The sequence below is a fragment of the Macaca nemestrina genome, chromosome 20 (genome assembly GCF_043159975.1).
Source record: "Macaca nemestrina isolate mMacNem1 chromosome 20, mMacNem.hap1, whole genome shotgun sequence".
Classification (NCBI taxonomy): domain Eukaryota; kingdom Metazoa; phylum Chordata; class Mammalia; order Primates; family Cercopithecidae; genus Macaca; species Macaca nemestrina.
The window spans coordinates 10,052,216-10,073,363 of NC_092144.1; the positions used below are offsets into that span (position 1 = coordinate 10,052,216).

Sequence of the window (21,148 nt, forward strand, 5' to 3'; positions counted from 1 at the left end):
CCGTGATCAATAGCTACCTATCAATTATTTATCTATCCATCATTTATTATTATTAATTATTATTATTATTTTGAGACAGGGTTGCCCAGGCAGTGGAACAATCATAGCTCACTGCAGCCTCAAACTGCTGGACCCAAGTGATCCTCCTACCTCAGCCTCCCGAGTAGCTGAATTACAAGTGTGCATTACCAAACCCGGCTAATTATTATTATTATTATTATTTTGTTTTTTTGAAATGGAGTCTCGCTCTGTCGCCCAGGCTGGAGTGCAGTGGCGCAATCTCGGCTCACTGCAAGCTCCGCCTCCCGGGTTCACGCCATTCTCCTGCCTCAGCCTCCCGAGTAGCTGGGACTACAGGCACCGGCCACGCCTGGCTAATTTTTTTGTATTTTTAGTAGAGACGGGGTTTCACCGTGTTAGCCAGGATGATCTTGATCTCCTGACCTCGTGATCCGCCTGCCTCTGCCTCCCAGAAGTGCTGGGATTACAGGCGTGAGCCACCGCGCCCGGCTAAGCCCGGCTAATTTTTCAAATTTTTTGTACAGACGAGAGTCTTCCTATGTTGCCCAGGCTGGTCTGGAACTCTTTGGCCCAAGCTATCCTCCCGCCTCAGCCTCCGGAGTGGCTGGGATTACAGGCCCGCGCCACCACGCCCAGCCTCGATATCTCATTGACGATGAAATGCATAGATGAATGAATGAATGAATGAATGAATGAATGACAGACCTCTCTTTGCTCACCGTGCACACCCTCAGGAGGGTTACTTGAGAGCCAAGACTGGAAACAAAGGTTGGGGCCCCACCCATCCCGGGCCAGGACCCGCCCCCGGGACCCGCCCTCGCCCGCTCGAGGCTCCCATTGGAGGAGGCGCGCGGGGGCTGGCCCGGCGGGCGGGGCGGGGCCGGGGCCCGGGGCGGGGCGCTGCAGCCCGCGGAGCCTCCCGCCCGCCCGGGCTGGGGTCGCGCCGGCTCGGACTCCGCTCCCCGCCCCGCTGCGGCCATGGAGGACGAGCGGAAAAACGGAGCCTACGGTAGGAGCTGCCTCCGGTCAGGGGCCGCCTTTGCTGACTTGGGGGTGGGAGGACCTTGAGCCAGGGGGACATCTGAGACCCTAGGCACCCGCCCTGCCGCTGGAGGGCCCTCCGCGCTCGGGCCCCCGCATCCCACACTGCGCGGATCCCACGCCCCCTGCTCCAGCCGGGTCGCCCTGCGTCCCCTCCCCGGGAGCCCCAGCTCCCCCTCCGGCTGATGGGCCGGTGCTCATGGCGCATGCTCCGCCCGGGGAGGTCCCGTTATCTGGGTGGCTCAGATGGCGGGCGGGGGAGGGGAGGCGCGGCGATCCGGGCTCGGAAAAGAGACAGGGCCCTGACCTCCCCAAATCCCCTTCCTCTTCCAAACCCCTTTGTCCACTTCTTCCTCCTGCCGCTTTCCGCCAGAAGTAGCCGTCCAGGGCTTTTAGCCAGATGGGGAAACTGAGGCAAGACTGGGCAGACCGAATACCCAGCTGACAGCCCACCGGGTCTGGCTAGCCGCCTGGAAACGGCGGAAAGAAGGGCATCTTTGGTGAGGAGGCAGGAAGGAAGCAGGAAACAATTGAGAAACTTTCCCCTCCCTGTGCAGGGGCTAGGGGCCCCCACCTCCCATTTCGGGAGGTGCTGGCGGCTGGAACTTCCTCCGGCGAACCTCTTGGGGCGGCCTCAGGCATTTGGCCCTGGGCATGGGCCCAGGATGTGGGCTTCTCTATCACCAGCGCCCTGTGGTTCCACCCTCCCCTGGATTCCCACGGTGGGGGGAGTTGCCATCCTTAGTTTCTCCTTTCTCTTCTCCATTTTGGGTCCCCAAGACCCAACTCAGTCCCAGCCCCACGTGGTACTACCCTGGGGGCAAAGAAGCACTGTCGCGCCCCTCTTTGTGTAACAAGAACTTCCTGGAAACTGTGACACTGAAGGGCCTTGGGGAGGGGGCCGGAAACTGCTCGAAATTATTCAAGAAAAACAAGTTGGGTAGAGCTGTGCCTCCCTGCCCCTAGGGACTGTATGGCCTCAGGAGGCTACCGGGAGAGACAGATCAGGGAGGCTGGGACCTTCCCTGCAGAGCCCAGTCAAGGGGAGGCAGCAGTACCTGGCCACCTCCCAGCACCCCCTTCTCGATTGAAGCTGCTGCCCAGTCCTCTGGAGGGACCTCCTTGGTCTTGATTTGGGCTCAAATCCCAGCCCCAGCAGCTGCGGGTGCTGTGTGTTCCTTGGGTGTGGCAGGCTGTCTCTCACCTGAGAGTCTCAGCCTGAGGTTCCAGCCAGGTCTTGCCTGCTTGTGGGCAGCATCTAAGGGGGTCTTGGGTCTCTATGAAGTTTGGCTGGGACAGGGACGAGGGGCAGAGAGGACAATGATATGATTCACCCAGCCTTGAATTTGGCCAAAGGATGGAATTGAGCTGTGGAGGGAGCTGGGCAGACCTCCCAGGCCCACACATGAGACAGGGGACCCCGCCAGACAGAGCTTGTTCTGGGCTTAAGGGAGTACCTTCAATTAACAAATATTTGTTGAGCACAATTTAGGCAGGGGTCTAGACACTGGAAACCCAGCAGTGAATAGAGCAGTGAAATCCTTGACCGCAGGGAGTAGTCAAGGGAAGGAATGTGTAATTTTAGGTTGTAAGTTGTGAAGCAAAGAACGGGACATCGTGTGATCTTGTGTGGCAGAAACAGCAGCGATTATTTTAGGTTACTAAGGGTTGGAAGTTGAGCCAGCCGTGGGAAGATTTAGGGGAAGTGTGTTTCATGCAGAAAGAACAGCAAACAAACCACATTGTTACTTAATTATATTTTGCCTTGGGGCCAGAGGGGCCATCTGGTTTGATTGCTTGAAGTAGGGGTTTTGCTTAGCTTGGAGTAGTCCCTTCACATCAGAACCAAAAACCTGGGGGCCTTGGACTGGCCCATAAAGTCCCTGATAGATGAAGGGAGCTTTAGGGAGCTTTCCCCTAGGGATGGTGTGGAAGAGTAACTCACTTATCCTACCCTCCTGCCCCAGTGGCTTCCCATCCATCGTGAGTTTAGGGGCTGACATCAGACAAACCCAGGCTCAAATCCTGGCTCTGACATTTAGGAGCCGTGTGGCCCTGGGTGAGTCCGTGACCTCTCTGAAGCTCTGTGTCTTTGTCTGTAGGACTCGGTGGACCACACTCACTGGTAGAGGAAGCATTTTGCATAGTCTGGCAAGCTCGATGTGCTCAGGAGGCCCCTGGGGCTGGTATTACTGAGGACATGGCTTTCCCCTGAGCTGATGGAGAAGCAACCCAAGGCATTGACTTGGGTGAGACCAGGTTGGGCAGGAAGTACATTCCTCAGCAGAGATCATATCTAAAGGAAGGCAGCAGTTCCGAGGGAAATGGGGAAATGGCTCTGGGCCCCGGCGGATGTCAGCAATGGGCACTGCCATCCTTCCCATCCAGCCCACGCTTGGCAAGAGCAGTGCAGAAAAAGATTCTAGAATCCAAAACAATAAACTCTGACCATGGAGAAATAAAACTAGGGTCGGCAGGGGGTCAGTAGTGATGCTTATTTAAAAAACGGACTCTTGCCAGGTGTGGTGGCTCACACCTGTAATCCCAGCACTTTAGGAGACCGAGGCTGGCGGATCACGAGGTCAGGAGATCAAGACAATCCTGGCTACCACGGTGAAACCCCTTCTCTACAGAAAATACAAAAAATGCCGGGCCCGGTGGCTCACGCCTGTAATCCCAGCACTTTGGGAGGCCAAGGCGGGTAGATCACCGGAGGCCAGGAATTTGAGACCAGCCTGAGCAACACGGTGAATCCCCATCTCTACTAAAAATACAAAGTTAGCCAGGTGTGGTGAGTGCCTGTAATCCCAGCTACTCGGGAGGCTGAGGCAGGAGAACCGCTTGAACTTGGGAGGCGGAGGTTGTGGTGAGCCGAGATTGCGCCATTGCACTACAGCCTGGGCAAAAAGAGTGAAATTCAGTCTCAAAATGAATAAATAAATAAGAAAAACACAAAAAATTAGCGTGTCTGTAGTCCCAGCTACTTGAGAGGCTGAGGCAGGAGAATCGCTTTAACCTGGGAGGCAGAGGTTGCAGTGAGCCAAGATGGCGCCACTGCACTCCATCCTGGATGACAGAGCGAAACTCCATCTCAAAAAAAAAAAAAAAAAAAAAAAAAAATGGACTCTTGGCCGGCCGAGGATTACAGACTCATGCCTGTAATACCAGCACTTTGGGAGGCTGAGGTGGGTGGGTCACTTGAGGTCGGGAGATTGAGGTCATCCTGGCCAACATGGTGAAACCCCATCTCTATTAAAAATATAAAAATTAGTCAAGCATGGTGGTGCACATCTGTAATCCTAGCTACTTGGGAGGCTGAGACAGGAGAATTGATTGAACCTGGGAGGCGGAGGTTGCAGTGAGCTGAGATGGTGCCACTGCACTCCAGCCTGGGCTATGGAGCGAGACTGTCTCAAAAAACAACAAAAACCAGACTCTGGCTGGACAGTCACTGATGCCTGTAATTCCAGCACTTTGGGAGTCCCAGGTGGGAGGATCGCTTGAGCGCATGAGTTTGAGACCAGCCTGGGCAATATAGTGAGACCCTGTCTCTACAAAAAATTTAAAAATTAACGGACTGTGGTGGTGCTCACCTGTAGTTCCAGCTACTTGGGAGGCTGAGGTGGGAGGATTGCTTGAGCCCAGGAGGCAGAGGTTGCAGTGAGCAAAGATAGTGCCACTGCACTCCGGCCTGGATGACAGAGGAAGGCCCTGTCTCAAAATAAAAAGGAGATTCCAGCTGGGTGCGGTGGCTCATGCCTGTAATCCCAGCACTTTGGGAGGCCGAGGCTGGCGGATCACGAGGTCAGGAGATCGAGGTCAGGAGATCCTGGCTGACACGGTGAAACTCGTCTCTACTAAAAATACAAAAAATTAGCTGGGCATGGTGGCGGGCACCTGTAGTCCCAGCTACTCGGGAGGCTGAGGCAGGAGAATGGTGTGAACCCGGGAGGCGGAGCTTGCAGTGAGCCAAGATCGGGCCACTGCACTCCAGCTTGGGCGACAGAACGAGACTCCGTCTCAAAAAAAACAAACCTCCCCCCCAAAAAACAAAACAAAACAAAACAAAACAAAAAAGCAGATTCCCTTGTCCCATTTGCCAGAATACAATTCAGCCTGCAGTGAGGCCCTGGCACCTGATTTAAGCATATATACATATGACTGGGTGTGGTTGCTCATGCCTGTAATCTCAGCATTTTGGGAGTCCGAGGCAGGTGTATCACCTGAAGTCAGGAGTTCAAGACCAGCCTGACCAACATGGTGAAACCCTGTCTCTACTAAAAATACAAAAATTGGCCAGGCACAGTGGCTCACGCCTCTAATATTAGAACTTTGGGAGGCTGAGGCGGGTGGATCACCTGAGGTCTGAAGTTCGAGACCAGCCTTACCAATATGGTGAAACCCTGTCGCTACTAAAAATACAAAAATTAGCTTGGCGTGGTGATGTACACCTGTAGTCCCAGCTATGTGGGAGGCTGAGACAGGAGAATTGCTTGAACCCAGGAGGCAGAGGTTGCAATGAGCTGAGATTGTGCCATTGCACTCCAGCCTGGATGACAAGAGTGAAACTCTGAAAAAAAAAATTATATATATATTAAAATATATCTAGGCCGGGCGCGGTGGCTCAAGCCTGTAATCCCAGCACTTTGGGAGGCCGAGACGGGCGGATCACGAGGTCAGGAGATCGAGACCATCCTGGCTGACACAGTGAAACCCCGACTCTACTAAAAAATACAAAAAACTAGCTGGGCGGCGAGGTGGCGGGCGCCTGTAGTCCCAGCTACTCGGGAGGCTGAGGCAGGAGAATGGCGTGAACCCGGGAGGCGGAGCTTGCAGTGAGCTGAGATCCGGCCACTGCACTCCAGCCTGGGCGGCAGAGCGAGACTCCGTCTCAAAAAAAAAAAAATAAATAAAAATAAAATAAAATATATCTATACACATACACATATATATGTATATATGAAAAGGTTGTTACTTGACGCTATTTTCTTTGAAAGGGATAATACAGTCACTTGCTTTAAATACAAAAGATGCTATGGTTTTATGATGAAAGTTTCTGCCGGGCGCGGTGGCTCAAGCCTGTAATCCCAGCACTTTGGGAGGCCGAGACGGGCGGATCACGAGGTCGGGAGATCGAGACCATCCTGGCTAACACGGTGAAACCCCGTCTCTACTAAAAAAATACAAAAAACTAGCCGGGCGAGGTGGTGGGCGCCTGTAGTCCCAGCTACTCAGGAGGCTGAGGCAGGAGAATGGCGTGAACCCGGGAGGCGGAGCTTGCAGTGAGCTGAGATCCGGCCACTGCACTCCAGCCTGGGCGACAGAGCGAGACTCCGTCTCAAAAAAAAAAAAAAAAAAAAAAGAAAGTTTCCCTCTTTCTCTCTCTCTTACCCTGGACCATACTTTATTCTTTGTTGTTGTTGTTTATACACAGGGTCTCACTCTGTTGCCCAGGCTGGGCTAGAGTGCAGTGGTACGATCATAGCTTACTGCAGCCTCAAATTCCTGGGCTCAAGTAATCCTCCTGTGTAGTTGAGACTTATAGGTGAGTGCCGTGATGCTCAATTCATTTTTTTTTTTTTTTTTAAGAGGCAGGGTCTCACCATGTTGCCCAGGCTGGTCGTGAACTCCTGGGCTCAAGCAGTCCTCTTGTATTGGCCTCCCAAAGTGCTAGCATTATAGGCATGAGTCACCACACTCAGAGTTTTATTTGTTTATTTGTTTTGCCTAATGTATATTGGAGATGATCTCGTGTCAAAACCTCCAAAGCTTCCTCAATCATTTATTGTTATTATTATTTTATTTTTTTAAGAGACAGGGTCGCCTGGCATGGTAGCTCACTCCTGTAATCCCAGCACTTTGGGAGGCCGAGGCGGGCAGATCATGGGGTCAGGAGATCAAGACCATCCTGGCCAACACGGTGAAACCCCGCTTTTTTTTTTTTTTTTTTTTTGAGACAGAGTCTTGCTCTGTCTGCACACCCATGTGACATCTGTCTCCCCCCAACACATGTGGGCATCTCATACTCAGTGCGGCGGCATCTAAGCTTTTTTTTTTTGAGACACAGTCTCACTCTGTCGCCCAGGCTGGAGTGCAGTGGCACAGTCTCAGCTCACTGCAAGCTCCGCCTCGTGGGTTCATGCCATTCTCCTGCCTCAGCCTCCCAAGTAGCTGGGACTACAGGCGCCCTCCACCACGCCCGGCTAATTTTTTGTATTTTTAGTAGAGATGGAGTTTCACCGTGTTAGCCAGGATGGTCTCAAACTCCTGACCTCGTGATCTACCCGCCTCGGCCTCCCAAAGTGCTGGGATTACAGGCGTGAGCCACTGCGCCCAGCCACCCTGTTTCTACTAAAAATAAAAAAATTAGCCGGGCATGGTGGCGTGCACCTCTAGTCCCAGCTACTTGGGAGGCTGAGGCAGGAGAATCACTTGAACCCAGGAGGTGGAAGTTGCAGTGAGCCGAGATTGCGCCACTCCACTCTAGCCTGGGCGACAGAGCGAAACCCTGTCTCAAAAAATAAATAAATAAGGCCGGGCGTGGTGGCTCAAGCCTGTAATCCCAGCACTTTGGGAGGCCGAGACGGGTGGATCACGAGGTCAGGAGATCGAGACCATCCTGGCTAACACGGTGAAACCCCATCTCTATTAAAAAAAATACAAAAAACTAGCCGGGCGAGGTGGCGGGCGCCTGTAGTCCCAGCTACTCGGGAGGCTGAGGCAGGAGAATGGCGTGAACCTGGGAGGCGGAGCTTGCAGTGAGCCAAGATCCGGCCACTGCACTCCAGCCTGGGCGACAGAGCGAGACTCCGTCTCAAAAAAAAAAAAAAATAATAAAATAAAATTAAATTAAATAAATAAATAAATAAATAAATAAATAAATAGACAGGGTCTTGCTATGTTGCCTTGGCTAGCCTAGAACTCCTGAGTTGAAGGGATCCTCCCATCTCAGCCTCCTGAGTAGCTGGGACCAATTACAGGTGTGTGCCATGGCTCCCAGCACAGTATTTTTTCACAGTATCATAGAATAGTACATTTGTGGATGGACTGTCTTTTATTTAGCCAATCAAAGGGAATATTTATTTTAAACTTTTTTTTGAAGTAGGAAATACATACATAAAAGGGCATAGATCCTAAATATATGAGGCTGAAGGAGCTTTCACAAGGTGAACACCTCATCTGGCCAGCACCCAGATAAGGAAAAAAGAACATTTCCAGGGCCTTGTCATGTGCAAGAAGGGTCTATCTGTATTATTATTATTTTATTAGTATATACACATATATATATATTTTTTTTAATTTGAGACAAGGGCTCACTCTGTCACCCAGGGTGAAGTGCAGTGGTACAATCTCAGCTCACTGAAACCTCTGCCTCCTGGTTTTTTTTTTTTTTTTTTTTTTTGTTTTGTTTTGTTTTTTGAGACGGAGTCTCGCTCTGTCGCCCAGGCTGGAGTGCAGTGGCCGGATCTCAGCTCACTGCAAGCTCCGCCTCCCGGGTTCCCGCCATTCTCCTGCCTCAGCCTCCGGAGTAGCTGGGACTACAGGCGCCCGCCACCTCGCCCGGCTAGTTTTTTGTATTTTTTAGTAGAGATGGGGTTTCACCGTGTTAGCCAGGATGGTCTCAATCTCCTGACCTCGTGATCCACCCGTCTCGGCCTCCCAAAGTGCTGGGATTACAGGCGTGAGCCACCACGCCCGGCCTGCCTCCTGGTTTTAAGCAATTCTCCTGCCTCAGCCTCCCAAGGATCTGGGACTACAAGGTTCAAGTTACCATGCCTGATTAATTTTTGTATTTTTTGTAGAGACCGGGTTTTGCCATGTTGCCCAGGGTGGTCTGGAACTCCTGGGCTCAAGCTATCCACCTGCTTCAGCCTGCCAGAGTGCTGGAGCTAGAGGCTTGAGCCACTGCGCCCAGCCTACCGTTTTTTTTTTTTTTTTTTTTTTTTTGAAATGGAGTCTTGCCTGTCACCCAGGCTGGAGTGCAGTGGCGCGATCTCGGCTCACTGCAACCTCTGCCTCCTGGGTTCAAGCCATTCTTCTGCTTCAGCCTTCCCAGTAGCTTGGACTACAAGCACGTGCCACCATGCCCGGCTAATTTTTGTATTTTTGGTAGAGACAGGGTTTCACCATGTTGGCCAGGCTGGTCTTGAACTCCTGACCTCATGATCTGCCCGCCTTGGCCTCCCAAAGTGCTGAGATTACAGGCATGAGCAACCGCGCCCGGTCCAGCCTACATTTTAAATTGAAGTGTAATTTGGTGTTTTTTGTTGTTGTTGCTCCTTTTTTCTTTTTTTTTTCAAGACAGAGTCTTGCTCTGTAGCCCAGGCTGGAGTGCAGTGGCATGATCTCAGCTCACTGCAACCTCCGCCTCCTGGGTTCAAGCGATTCTCCTGCCTCAGGCTCCTGAGTAGCTGGGATTACAGGTGCACCTCACCACGTCCAGCTACTTATTGTATTTTTAGTAGAGACGGGGTTTTGCCATGTTGGTCAGGCTGGTCTCAAACTCCTGACCTCAAGTGATCCACCCGCCTCAGCCTCCCAAAATACTAGGATTACAGGCATGAACCACTGCGCCTGGTGAAGTATAGTTTACATACTAAAAATCACACATTATTAGTTTTTTTGTGGAGATGGAGTCTCGCTATATTGTCCAGGCTGGTCTTGAACTCCTGGGCTCAAGTGATCCTCCCACCTCAGCCTCTTAAAGTACTGAGAATACAGGTATAAGCCACCGTGCCCAGCCCGTAACTCTTTTTAAATGTACAGATCTATGATGTTACATTTATTTATTTATTTATTTATTTATTTATTTATTGAGAGTCTCGCTTTGTTACCCAGGCTGAAGGACAGGGCACGATCTCGGCTCACTGCAGCCTCTGCCTCCCGGGTTCAAGTGATTCTTGTGCCTCAGCCTCACGAATAGCTGGGATTATAAGCACGCACCACCATGCCTGGCTAATTTTTGTATTTTTAGTAGAGACGGGGTTTCACCACGTTGGCCAGGCTGGTCTCGAACTCCCAACCTCAAATGATTCTCCCACCTTGGCCTCCCAAAGTGCTGGGATTACAGGCGTGAGCCACCGAGCCCGGCTAATGTTACTTATATTTAGATTGTTGGGTGGTGGCCTGTTTTTGTAAGGCTGGTGGGCTAAGAATGGCTCCTTTATTTTTAAATGGTTGTAAAAAAAGAAAAAAATATATATATGCAGAGATGATATGTGAACCACAAAGCTTAAAATCTTTAATATCTGGTCCTTAACAGAAAACATTTGCAGAGCCCTGGTAGAGAATTCTCCCTAGAGACTTTTCCTTATTATTATTATTTTTTTGAGATGGAGTTTTGCTCTTGTTGCCTAGGCTAGAGGGCAATGGCGTGATCTCAGCTCACTGCAACCTCTGCCTCCTGGGTTCAGGTGATTCTCCTGCCTCAGACTCCTGAGTAGCTGCGATTACAGGCTCCTGCCACCACGCCTGGCTCATTTTTGTATTTTTAGTAGAGACGGGGTTTCACCATGTTGGCCAGGCTGGTGGGGAACTCCTGCTCTCAAGAGATCTGCTCGCCTCAGCCTCCCAAAGTGCTGGGATTACAATTGTGAGCCACCACACCCCACCGAGACTTTTCTTTTTTCTTTTGCCATTTCCCAATCAATCCCCAAAGTGAGCATTTGATTTATTTATTTATTTATTTATTTACTTACTTACTTACTTACTGGTTGAATTCCTGGGCTCAAGCGATCCTTCCCCTTCAACCTCCTGAGTAGCTGGGACTATAGGCATGTGCCTCTATGCCGGGCTAGAGAGTATTATTTTAAAATATGATTTTAGGCTGGGCACGGTGCCTCACGCCTGTAATTCCAGCCCTTTGTGAGGCCGAGGCAGGCAGAGCACGTGAGGTCAGGAGTTCAAAACCAGCCTGGCCAACAGGGAGAAACCCTGTCTCTACTAAAAATACAAAAATTAGCCGGACGTGGTGGCGCGTGCCTGTTATCCCAGCTACTTGAGAGGCTGAGGCAGGAGAATCACTTGAACCTGGGAGGCGGAGGTTGCAGTGAGCTGAGATGGTGCCACTGTTCTCCAGCCTGGGGGATAGAGTGAGACTCCATTTCAAATAAATAAATAAATATGATTTTATAAAAATGAAATAAAATATGATTTTTAAACTCTTGGTCAGGCCCATGAGCTGGAGCCCAGCCTAGGCAACATAGCAAAATCCTCATTTCTACTATAAAAATAAACAAGGCCGGGCACGGTGACTCACCCCTGTAATCTCAACACATTGGGAGGCTGAGGTGGGTGGATCACGACGTCAGGAGTTCAAAACCAGCCTGGCCAAAATGGTGAAACTCCATCTCTGCTAAAACTACAAAAATTAGCCAGGCGTGGTGGCAGGTGCCTGTAATCTCAGCTACTCGGGGGGCTGAAGCAGGAGAATCACTCGAATCTGGGCAGCAGAGGTTACAGTGAGCCGAGATTGCACCACTGCACTCCAGCCTGGGCAAGAGAGTGAGACTCCATCTCAAAAAATAATAAACAAACAAACAAACAAGAGACCTGGTGCAATGGTTCACTCCTGTAATCCCAGCTGTTTGCGAGGCCAAGGTGGGTGGATCGCTTGAGTCAGGAGTTTGAGACTAGCCTGGGCAACATTGCAAAACCCCTTCTTCCCAAAAATATACAAAAAATTAGCTGGGCATGGTGGCTCATGCCTGTGGTCTGAGCCACTCTGAAGGGTGAGGTGGGAGGATTGCTTGAGCCTGGGAGGCAGAGGTTGCAGTGAACCAACATTGTGCCACTGCACTCCAACCTAGATAACAGAATGAGACCCTGTCTCAAATATGCAAGTAAACAAATAAACTCTTACATAATAAAATTAATAAATTCCCTCTGTTCTGGCAGGGGGACGAAAAACTAATTATAAGTAAGTCCTCAAGTCCATGGAAGATTTTAGCTTTCCACGTGAAAGAATCTTCTACAAATCTTTGGTTAACTGTTTTCACCTCAGAGGTAGCTCAGCCAAGAAGTCTCCTTCCAGATTGTGACCTATTAATTTCTGTTTGTTTGTGGCATCTGGATCTTTTTTAAGCTTCTTAGACTGAGCCGGGTGTGGTGGCTCACTCCTATAATCCCAGCACTTTGGGATGCCAGGGCGGAAGGATCACTTGAGCCCAGGAATTTTATACCAGCCTGGGCAACATAGTGAGACCCTGTCTCTACAAAAAAATTAAAAATTAGCAGGGCGTGGTGGTGCATGCCCGTAGTGCCATCCGCTAGGGAGTCTGAGGTGGGAGGGTCACTTGAGCCCAGGCGGTCAAGGCTGCAGTGAGCTATGATTGTGCGCCTGCACTTCAGCCTGGGCAACAAAGGAGACCCTGTCTCAAAAAAAATAAAAAACATTAAATGTTTCTAGAAGCAAATCTCTGGTTTTGTGCCTAGCACAGTCTAGTATACAGTAGGGGCTCTATTGCCCTTAACCCTTCTGAGCCTCCCCACCCAGATGCTGTCCTCAAACCCTTTGTCAACAGGAGGTGTCTGGGCAGCTGGTGATGCTCATTCCCCAGGCACAGACTTCCGGGAAGGCAGAGGCCAGCGGCTGGCTGTGTGGGTGAGGCTTTGGGTTGCTGCAGCCCTTGGGGACTTGGCCAGTGTCCGGAAGCTGTGGGGGCTGGGTGGCATTTGATGTCCTGGCACCAGCACTGTGACTGGGCAGGCTGCGGCCGTTCTCTTATCACCCACGCCCACTGCACTGGGTGGGTCAGTCGTCACAGCCAGCAAGGCTGGCACCCGAAGGCTGCCTCCCCCAATCCTGGCCTTGTCCAACAGCTCGGTTTTCCCAATTTTTCTTCCACACCATTGCTGCAAGATTATCTCTGCTTCTCCTAGTACCTGCCGAGGAAAAGGCCTGGGTGGGCTCCAGCAGGGCGTTGGTTTGATTCGTGGCTGTGTTCCTCACCAGCCGTGTGGTCCGAGCAAGCAGCCTCGGCGTGCCCGTGGTGAAATGGGATCACACTATTGGTTAGTGGGGATAGGAGGAGTTGTTTTTGTTTTGTTATTTTTATTCGTTTGGTTTATTTTTATTTATTTTTATTGTATTTAATTAATTTATTTATTTATTTATTTATCTTTTTTTTTTTTTGAGACGGAATCTTCCTCGGTCGCCCAGGCTGGAGTGCAGTGGCACGATCCCGGCTCACTGTAAGCTGCGCCTCCTGGGTTCACGCCATTCTCCTGCCTCAGCCTCCCAAGTAGCTGGGACTAAAGGCGCCCGCTGCCACGCCCAGCTAGTTTTTTGTTTTATTGTGTTTTGTTTTGTTTTTGAAAGGAGTCTCGCTCTGTTGCCAGGCTGGAGTGCAGTGGCGCAGTCTCGGCTCACTGCAACCTCTGCCTCCTGGGTTCAAGCGATTCTCCTGCCTCAGCCTCCCAAGTAGCTGAGATTACAGGCACCTGCCACCACGCCCAGCTAATTTTTGTATTTTTAGTAGAGATGGGGGTTTCACCACAATGGCCAGGCTGGTCTTGAACTCCTGACCTCGTGATCTACCCGCCTCGGCCTCCCAAAGTGCTGGGATTACAGGCATGAGCCACCGCACCCGGCTGGTTTTATTTTTTTTAGAGACAGGGTTTCTGTCATCCAGGCTGGAGTGCAGTGGCATGATCACAGCTCACTGCAGTCTCTGCCTCCGGGCTCAAGCGATTCTCCCACCTCAGCCTCCTGAGTAGCTCGTACCACAGGCACGCACCACCACACCCAGCTAATATAGTTATTTTTTTGTTTTTTCTTTTCTTTTTTTTTTTTTTTTTTTGAGATGGAGTCTCGCTCTGTCATCCAGGCTAGAGTACAGTGGCGCGATCTTGGCTCGCTACAACCTGCCTCCTGGGTTCAAGTGATTTTCCTGCCTCAGTCTCCCGAGTAGCTGGGACTACAGGCGCCCACCACTACACCCGGCTAATTTTTTGTATTTTTGGTAGACACGGGGTTTTACCGCATTGGCCAGGCGGGTCTCGAGCTCCTGACCTCAAATGATCTGCCTGCCTTGGCTTCCCAAAGTGTTGGGATTACAGGCGTAAGCAACTGCACCTGGCCAACTTGAAGGCTTTGGCTGGGTGTAGTGGCTCATGCCTGTAGTTCAAGCACTTTGGGAGGCCAAGGCGGGAGGATTGCTTGAACCCAGGAGTTTGAGACCAGCCTGGGCAACATAGTGAGACCCCGTCTCTTTAAGAAAAATGGAAGAGGGAGGTAGCAGAGTCAGAGGAGGACATGGAACAACGGAAGCGAGGTGGGTTTGATGTGACTGCTGGCTTTAAAAATGGAAGAAGCGGCCAGGAGCCAAGGAATGTGGGTGGCCTCTAGAAGGTGAAACAGGCAAGGAAACAGATTTTCCCCTAGAATCTCTGAAAGAAACACAGCCCTGCCTATACCTCGATTGTAGCCCAGTGAGATGCATTTTGTACTTCTGCCCTCCTGAGCTGTGAGATAATACATTTGTGTTTTTAATTTATTATTATTATTATTGTTATTATTTTGAGACGAGTTTTGTTCTTGTTGCCCAGGCTGGAGTGCAGTGGCGCGATCTCGGCTCGCTGCAACCTCTGCCTCCTGATTTCAAGCGATTCTCCTGCCTCAGCCTCCTGAGTAGCTGGGATTACAGGCACACGCCACCACGCCCAGCTAATGTTTTGTATTTTTAGTAGAGATGGGGTTTCACCACGTTGGTCAGGCTGGTCTCAAGTTCCTGACCTTAGGTGATCCACTTGCCTTGGCCTCCCAAAGTGTAGGGATTACAGGCATGAGCCACCGCGCCCAGCCATAAATTTGTGTTTTTTAAGCCACCAAGGCATTGGCGTCTTGTTACAGCAACCATAGGAAATAATGCAGTTGACCCTCAAACCACATGGGTGTGAGGGGCACCGACCCCCTGTGAAATTAGAAATCTGCGTATGCCTTAAATTTTTGTAGAGACAGGGTTGTGATCTGTTGGTCAGGCTGGTCTCGAACTCCTGGCCTCAAGAGATCCTCCCACCTTAGCCTCCCAAAATGCTGGGGTTGCAGGCATGAGCCACCATGCCCGGCCTGCTTATAACTCCCTAAAAACTTAATTAGTGATAGACTACTGTTGACTCAGCCTTACTGGTAACATGGAGGTCAGGAGTTTGAGACCAACCTGGCCAACATGGTGAAATCACGTCTCTATTAAAAACACAAAAATTAGCCAAGCATAGTGGTACGCACCTGTAATCCCAGCTACTTGGGAGGCTGAGGCAGGAGAATCGCTTGAACCTGGGAGGTAGAGGTTGCAGTGAGCCAAGATTGTGCCACTGCACTCCAACCTGGGCAACAGAATGAGACTCCATCTCAAAAAAAAAAAAAAAAAAAAGAAGAAAAGAAAATATTATTAAGTTGGTGCAAAAGTAATTGCATTTTTTGCCTTTCCTTTTAATGGAAAAAATATTAAAATGTAAGGAAAAGAAAAGACATTTATTATTCATTAAGTGGAAGTGGATCATCAAAAAGGTTTTCAGAGGCTAGGCGTGGTGGCTCACACCTGTAATCCCAGCACTTCGGGAGGCCAAGGCAGGTGGATCATTTGAGGTCAGGACTTCAAGACCAGCCTGCCCAACATGTTGAAAACCCTGTCTCTACTAAAAAAAAAATTAGGGGCCAGGTGCAGTGGCTCATGCCACCTGTAATCCCAGCACTTTGGGAGGCCAAGGTGGGAGGATCACTTGAGGTCAGGAGTTTGAGACCAGCCTAGCCCACATGGTGAAACCCCATTTCTACTAAAAATATAAGTTAGTTGGGCATGGTGGCTCACACCTGTAGTCCCCGCTACTCAGGAGGCTGAGGCACAAGAATTGCTTAAGCCCGGGAGGCAGAAGTTGCAGTGAGCTGAGGTCACACCAGTGTACTCCAGCCTGGGCAACAGAGAGAGACTCAAAAAAAAAGATGGTCTTCACATTGAGTGAGCTGAGGAGGAAGAGGAAGGGAAGGGGTTGGTCTTGCAGTCTCAGGGATAACAGAGGCAGAAGAAAATTGTGTTTAAGGGGATCCGTGAAGCTCAAACCTGTGTTGTTCGAAGGTTAACTGTCCATTGACTTGGGAGCTGGATAGCTTGGGTCTGCTGATTGCAATCTTTCGCACCATGGGCATCTTCTTTCTCTCTAGGCCTCAGTTGATCTGTCTGTCAAATGGGGATAATGATAGAAGTTGCTGTAAAGATGAAATGAGGTGGGTTGGACATGGTGGTTCACACCTGTGATCCCAGCACTTTGGGCAGCCAAAGCGGGATTGCCTGAGCCCAGGATTTAGAGACCAGCCTGGGCAACATAGCGAAACCCTGTCTCTACCAAAAGTACAAAAATTAGCCGGGCATGGTGGTGTGTGCCTGTAGTCCCAGCTGAGGTGAAGGATCACTTGAGCCTGGGAGGTTGAGGCTGCAGTGAGCTACGATGGTGCCACTGCTTTCCAGCCTGGGTGACAGTGAGACCCTGTCTCCAAAGAAAAAAAAAACCGGATGAAATGAGGTGAACCATGTAACATTTTGTTATTTTATTGATTGATCAATTGATTGAAACAGAGTGAAACTCTGTTTCAACATACACAGTGAAAAAGACAGGGTCTCATTCTGCTTCCCAGGCTGGAGTGCAGTGGTGCAATCTGAGCCCTCTGCAACCTCTGGAGTGCAGTGGTGCAATCTGAGCCCTCTGCAACCTCTGTCTCCTCAAGCTCAAAGATTCTCTCACCTCAGCCTCCCAAGTGGCTGGGACTACAAAGGTATGCCACCACGTCCCGCTAATTTTTGTTTTTTGTTGTTGTTGTTTTGTTTTGTTGTTTTTGTAGAGACGAAGTTTTGCCTGTTGCTTAGTCTAGTCTTGATCTCCTGGACTCAAGTAATCCACCCCCTTGGCCTCCCAAAGTGCTAGAATTACAGGATTCAGCCACCATGCCCTGTCTCTATTTTTACCTTTTTTTTTTTTTTTGAGACAGAGTCTCGCACTGTTGCCCAGGCTGGAGTGCAGTGGCCTGATGTCAGCTCACTGCAAGCTCCGCCTCCCAGGGTTACGCCATTCTCCTGCCTCAGCCTCCCGAGTAGCTGGGACTACAGGTGCCCGCTACCTCGCCCGGCTAGTTTTTTGTATTTTTTAGTAGAGACGGGGTTTCACTGTTAGCCAGGATGGTCTCGATCTCCTGACCCCGTGATCCGCCCGTCTTGGCCTCCCAAAGTGCTGGGATTACAGGCTTGAGCCACCGCACCCGGCCATGTTTTTACTTTTATTTTTAGAGACCGGGGCCGGGCACGGTAGCTCACGCCTGTAATCCTAGCACGTTGGGAGGCTGAGGTGGGCAGATCACCTGAGGTCAGGAGTTCAAGATCAGCCTGGCCAATATGGTGAAACCCCATCTCTACTAAAACTACAAAAACTAGTCAGGCATGGCGGTGGGCGCCTGTAGTCCCAGCTACTCAGGAGGCTGAGGCAGGAGAATCGCTTGAACCCGGGAGGCAGAGGTTGCAGTGAGCCGAGATTGTGCCACTGCACTCCAGCCTGGAAGACAGAGTGAGACTATGTCTCAAAAAAAAAAAAAAAAAATAGAGACCGGGTCTTGCTCTGTTGCCAAGGCTGTAGTGCAATGGTGCCATCACAGCTCACTGCAGCCTGTAACTCCTGGGCTCCAGTCACCCTCCCACCTCAGTCTCCCTGGCAGCTGGGACTACAGGCACGGACCACCATGCCCAGCTTGTTCTTCTTTTTTTCTTTTTTTTTTTTTGAGACGGATTCTCTCTCTTGCCCAGACTGGAGTGCAGTGGTGCGATCTTGGCTCACTGCAAGCTCTGCCTCCCGGGTTCATGCCATTCTCCTGCCTCAGCCTCCTGAGTAGCTGGGAGTACAGGCGCCCGCTACCACGCCCGGCTAATTTTTGTATTTTTAGTAGAGACGGGCTTTCACCATGTTAGCCAGGATGGTCTCCATCTCCTGAGCTTGTGATCCACCTGACTCGGCCTCCCAAAGTGCAGGGATCACAGGCATGAGCCACCATGCCCGGCCGCACCTGGCTAATTTTTTTGTGTATTTTAGTAGAGACAAGGTTTCACCGTGTTGCCCAGGCTGGTCTTGAACTCCCGAGCTCAGGCAATCCGCCCGCTTCGGCCTCCCAAAGTGCTAGGATTACAGGCATGAGCCAACGTGCCCGGCCTTTTCTTCCTAGTATACATTCAGGGCTACTGAATAAAGAATTTATCCTTTCCCTGCAAATTCTACATGTATCATGTATACAATTCTTTTTTTTTTTTTTTTTTTTTTTTTGAGACAGGGTCACACTCTGTTACCCGGGCTGGAGGGCAGTGGCACAGTCACAGATCCCTGAAACCTGAACCTGAACCTCCTGGGCTGAAGTGATCCTCCCACCCTAGGCTTCCCCAGTAGCTGGGACTACAGGCACATCATACCCAGCTAATTTTAAAAAATTCTGGCCAGGCACAGTGGCTCACACCTGTAATCCTAGCACTTTGGGAAGCTGAGGCGGGTGGATCGCTGGAACTCATGAGTTCGAGACCAGCCTGGGCAACATGGCAAAGCCCAGTCCCTACAAAAATTACAAAAAATTAGCCGGGTGTGGTGTTATGTGTCTGTAGTCTCAGCCACTTGGGAGGCTGAGGGAGACTGGCTTGAGCCTAGCGGGTAGAGGTTGCAGTGAGCCGAGATTGTGACACTGCACTCCAGCCTGGGGGGCAATAGAGCCAGACACTGTTTAAAAAAAAAAAAAAAGTGTTTTTTTGTTTTTTTTTTTTTTTGAGCCTCAGAACCTACTTTGGCTCGGGAGGCTGCTCGATTTGCAATACAAAAAAAAAAAAAAAAAATTTGTAGAGTCGAGGTCTCAATATATTGCCTAGGCTAGTGTTGAACTCCTGGACCCAAGCAATTCCCTTGCCAAATGTTGGGATTACAGGCGTCAGCCACTACACCTGGCCTGAGATTCATTTAAGTATAAAATTAGCAAATCTCCACTGGACACAGTGGCTCATACCTGTAATCCCAGCACTTCCGGAGGCCGAGGTAGGTGGATTGCCTGAGCTCAGGAGTTCACGACTAGCCTGGGCAACACATTGAAACCCCGTCTCTACTAAAATACAAAAAATTAGCCGGGTGTGGCGGCATGCACCTGTAGTCCCAGCTACTTGGGAGGCTGAGGCAGGAGAATTGCTTGAACCCAGAAGGCAGAGGTTGCAGTGAGCCGAGATCATGCCACTACTCTGCCCTGGGTGACAGAGCGAGACTCCATCTCAAAAAAAAAAAAAAAAAAAAATTGCAAATCTCCAGCCTGAGCAACATGGTGAAATCCTGTCTCTACAGAAAAATCCAAAAAATATTAGCTGGGTGCAGTAGTGTGTGCCTGTAGTCCTAGCTACTTGAGAGGCTGAGGTGGGAGGATCACTTGAGCCCAGGAGGTGGAGGTTGCAGTGAGCCAAGATTGTGCCACCACACTCCAGCCTGGGCAACAGAGTGAGGCTTTGTCTAAAAAAAAAAAAAAAAAAATTCCCAGGCAGTGTGGCTCGTGCCTGTAATCCCAGCACCTTGGGAAGCTGAGGTGGGCAGATCACCTGAGGTCGGGAGTTTGAGACCAGCCTACTGAACATAGTGAAACCCTGTCTCTACTAAAAATACAAAAATTAGCCTGCATAGTGGTGTGCGCCTGTAATCCCAGTTACTCGGGGGAGCTGAGGCAGAAGAATCACTTGAACCTGGGAGGCAGAGGTTGCGGTGAGCCAAGATTGGGCAGCAGAGCAAGACTCCATCTCAAAAAAAAACAACACAAATTAATTTTTAAAGTACGTGCCCTTGGGAAATTCTAGGCTGAGTTTTTATTTTCAGTGTCACTCTATATACATGGATTATATATTGTGGCTATTCATTCAACAAATACTTATTAAATGTCTGTTTTATGTCAGGTGCTATGCTGTATACTGGGGACGCAGCCTGAATGAAAGACACATAAATCCCTGTCCTTATGCAGGCAATAGGCAAGAGGGTAGATAATTAACAATCAATAAGCAAATGTGTAACGTGTCAGATGGTGATAAGAAGCAAAATTTATCACATCTGTAATCCCAGGGCTTTGGGAGGCCAAGGTGGGAGGAAGGCTTGAGCCCAGGAGTTTGAGACCAGCCTTGGGCAACACAGCGAGACCCTGTTCTACAAAAAATTTTAAAACTAGGCAGGCATGGTGGTGCGTGCCTATAGTCACAGCTACTTGGGAGGCTGAGGTGAGAAAATCACTTGAGCCCAGGAGGTTTAGGCTTCAGTGAGCTATGATTGCTCCACTGCATTCCAGGCTGAGTGACGAAGCAAGACTCTATTTGATAATAACAACAAGCAGAAAGTCATAGGGACCAGGTATAGTGGCTCACGCCTGTAATTCCAGCACTTTGGGAGGTCCAGGTGGGCAGATCACTTGAGGTCAGGAGTTCGAGACCAGCCTCGCCAACATGATGAAAGCCCGTCTCTACTACTAAAAATACAAAAATTAGCCAGGCACGGTGGTATGTGCCTGTAGTCCCAGCTGCTTGGGAGCCTGAGGCAGGAGAACCGCTTGAACCTGGGAGGCAGAGGTTGCAGGGAGCTTAGATGTCACCACTGCACTCCAGCCGGGGCGACAGAGTGAGACTCTGTCTCAAAAAAGAAAAAAAAGAAAGAAAAAAATGAAAGAAAAGGAAAGGTCCTAGGACTGAGAGGAAAGGGATGGTGGGTTTTTTGTGTGTGGGGGGGGGGTTATTTATTTATTTATTTATTTATTTTTGAGACAGAGTTTCGCTCTTGTTGCCCAGGCTGGAGTGCAATGGCACGATCTCGGCTCACTGCAACCTCCGCCTCCCAGGTTCAAGCGATTCTTGTGCCTCAGCCTCCCAAGTAGCTGGGATTACAGGCATGTGCCACCTTGCCCCGCTAATTTTTGTATTAGTGGAAATGGGGTTTCTCCATGTTGGTCAGGCTGGTCTCGAACTCCTGACCTCAGGTGATCTGCCCACCTCGGCCTCCCAAAGTGCTGGGATTATAGGCGTGAGCCACTACACCTGGCCTCACCCGGCTCATTTTT

At 50.2% G+C, this 21,148-nt stretch overlaps 1 protein-coding gene across 2 annotated transcripts in view; it reads left to right on the top strand.

Annotated features, from left to right (window-relative positions):
* The first annotated feature begins 916 nt into the window (after positions 1-916).
* The window catches only part of LOC105475135 (solute carrier family 44 member 2 (CTL2 blood group)), a 50,661-nt gene continuing 30,429 nt past the window's right edge, over positions 917-21,148 (top strand). For both annotated transcript variants that reach the window (XM_071087129.1, XM_011730379.3), the window contains exon 1: positions 917-1,030. In XM_071087129.1, the coding sequence (XP_070943230.1) occupies positions 1,000-1,030 (31 nt within the window). In that variant the 5' untranslated portion in view covers positions 917-999. The remainder of the gene's footprint in view (positions 1,031-21,148) is intronic.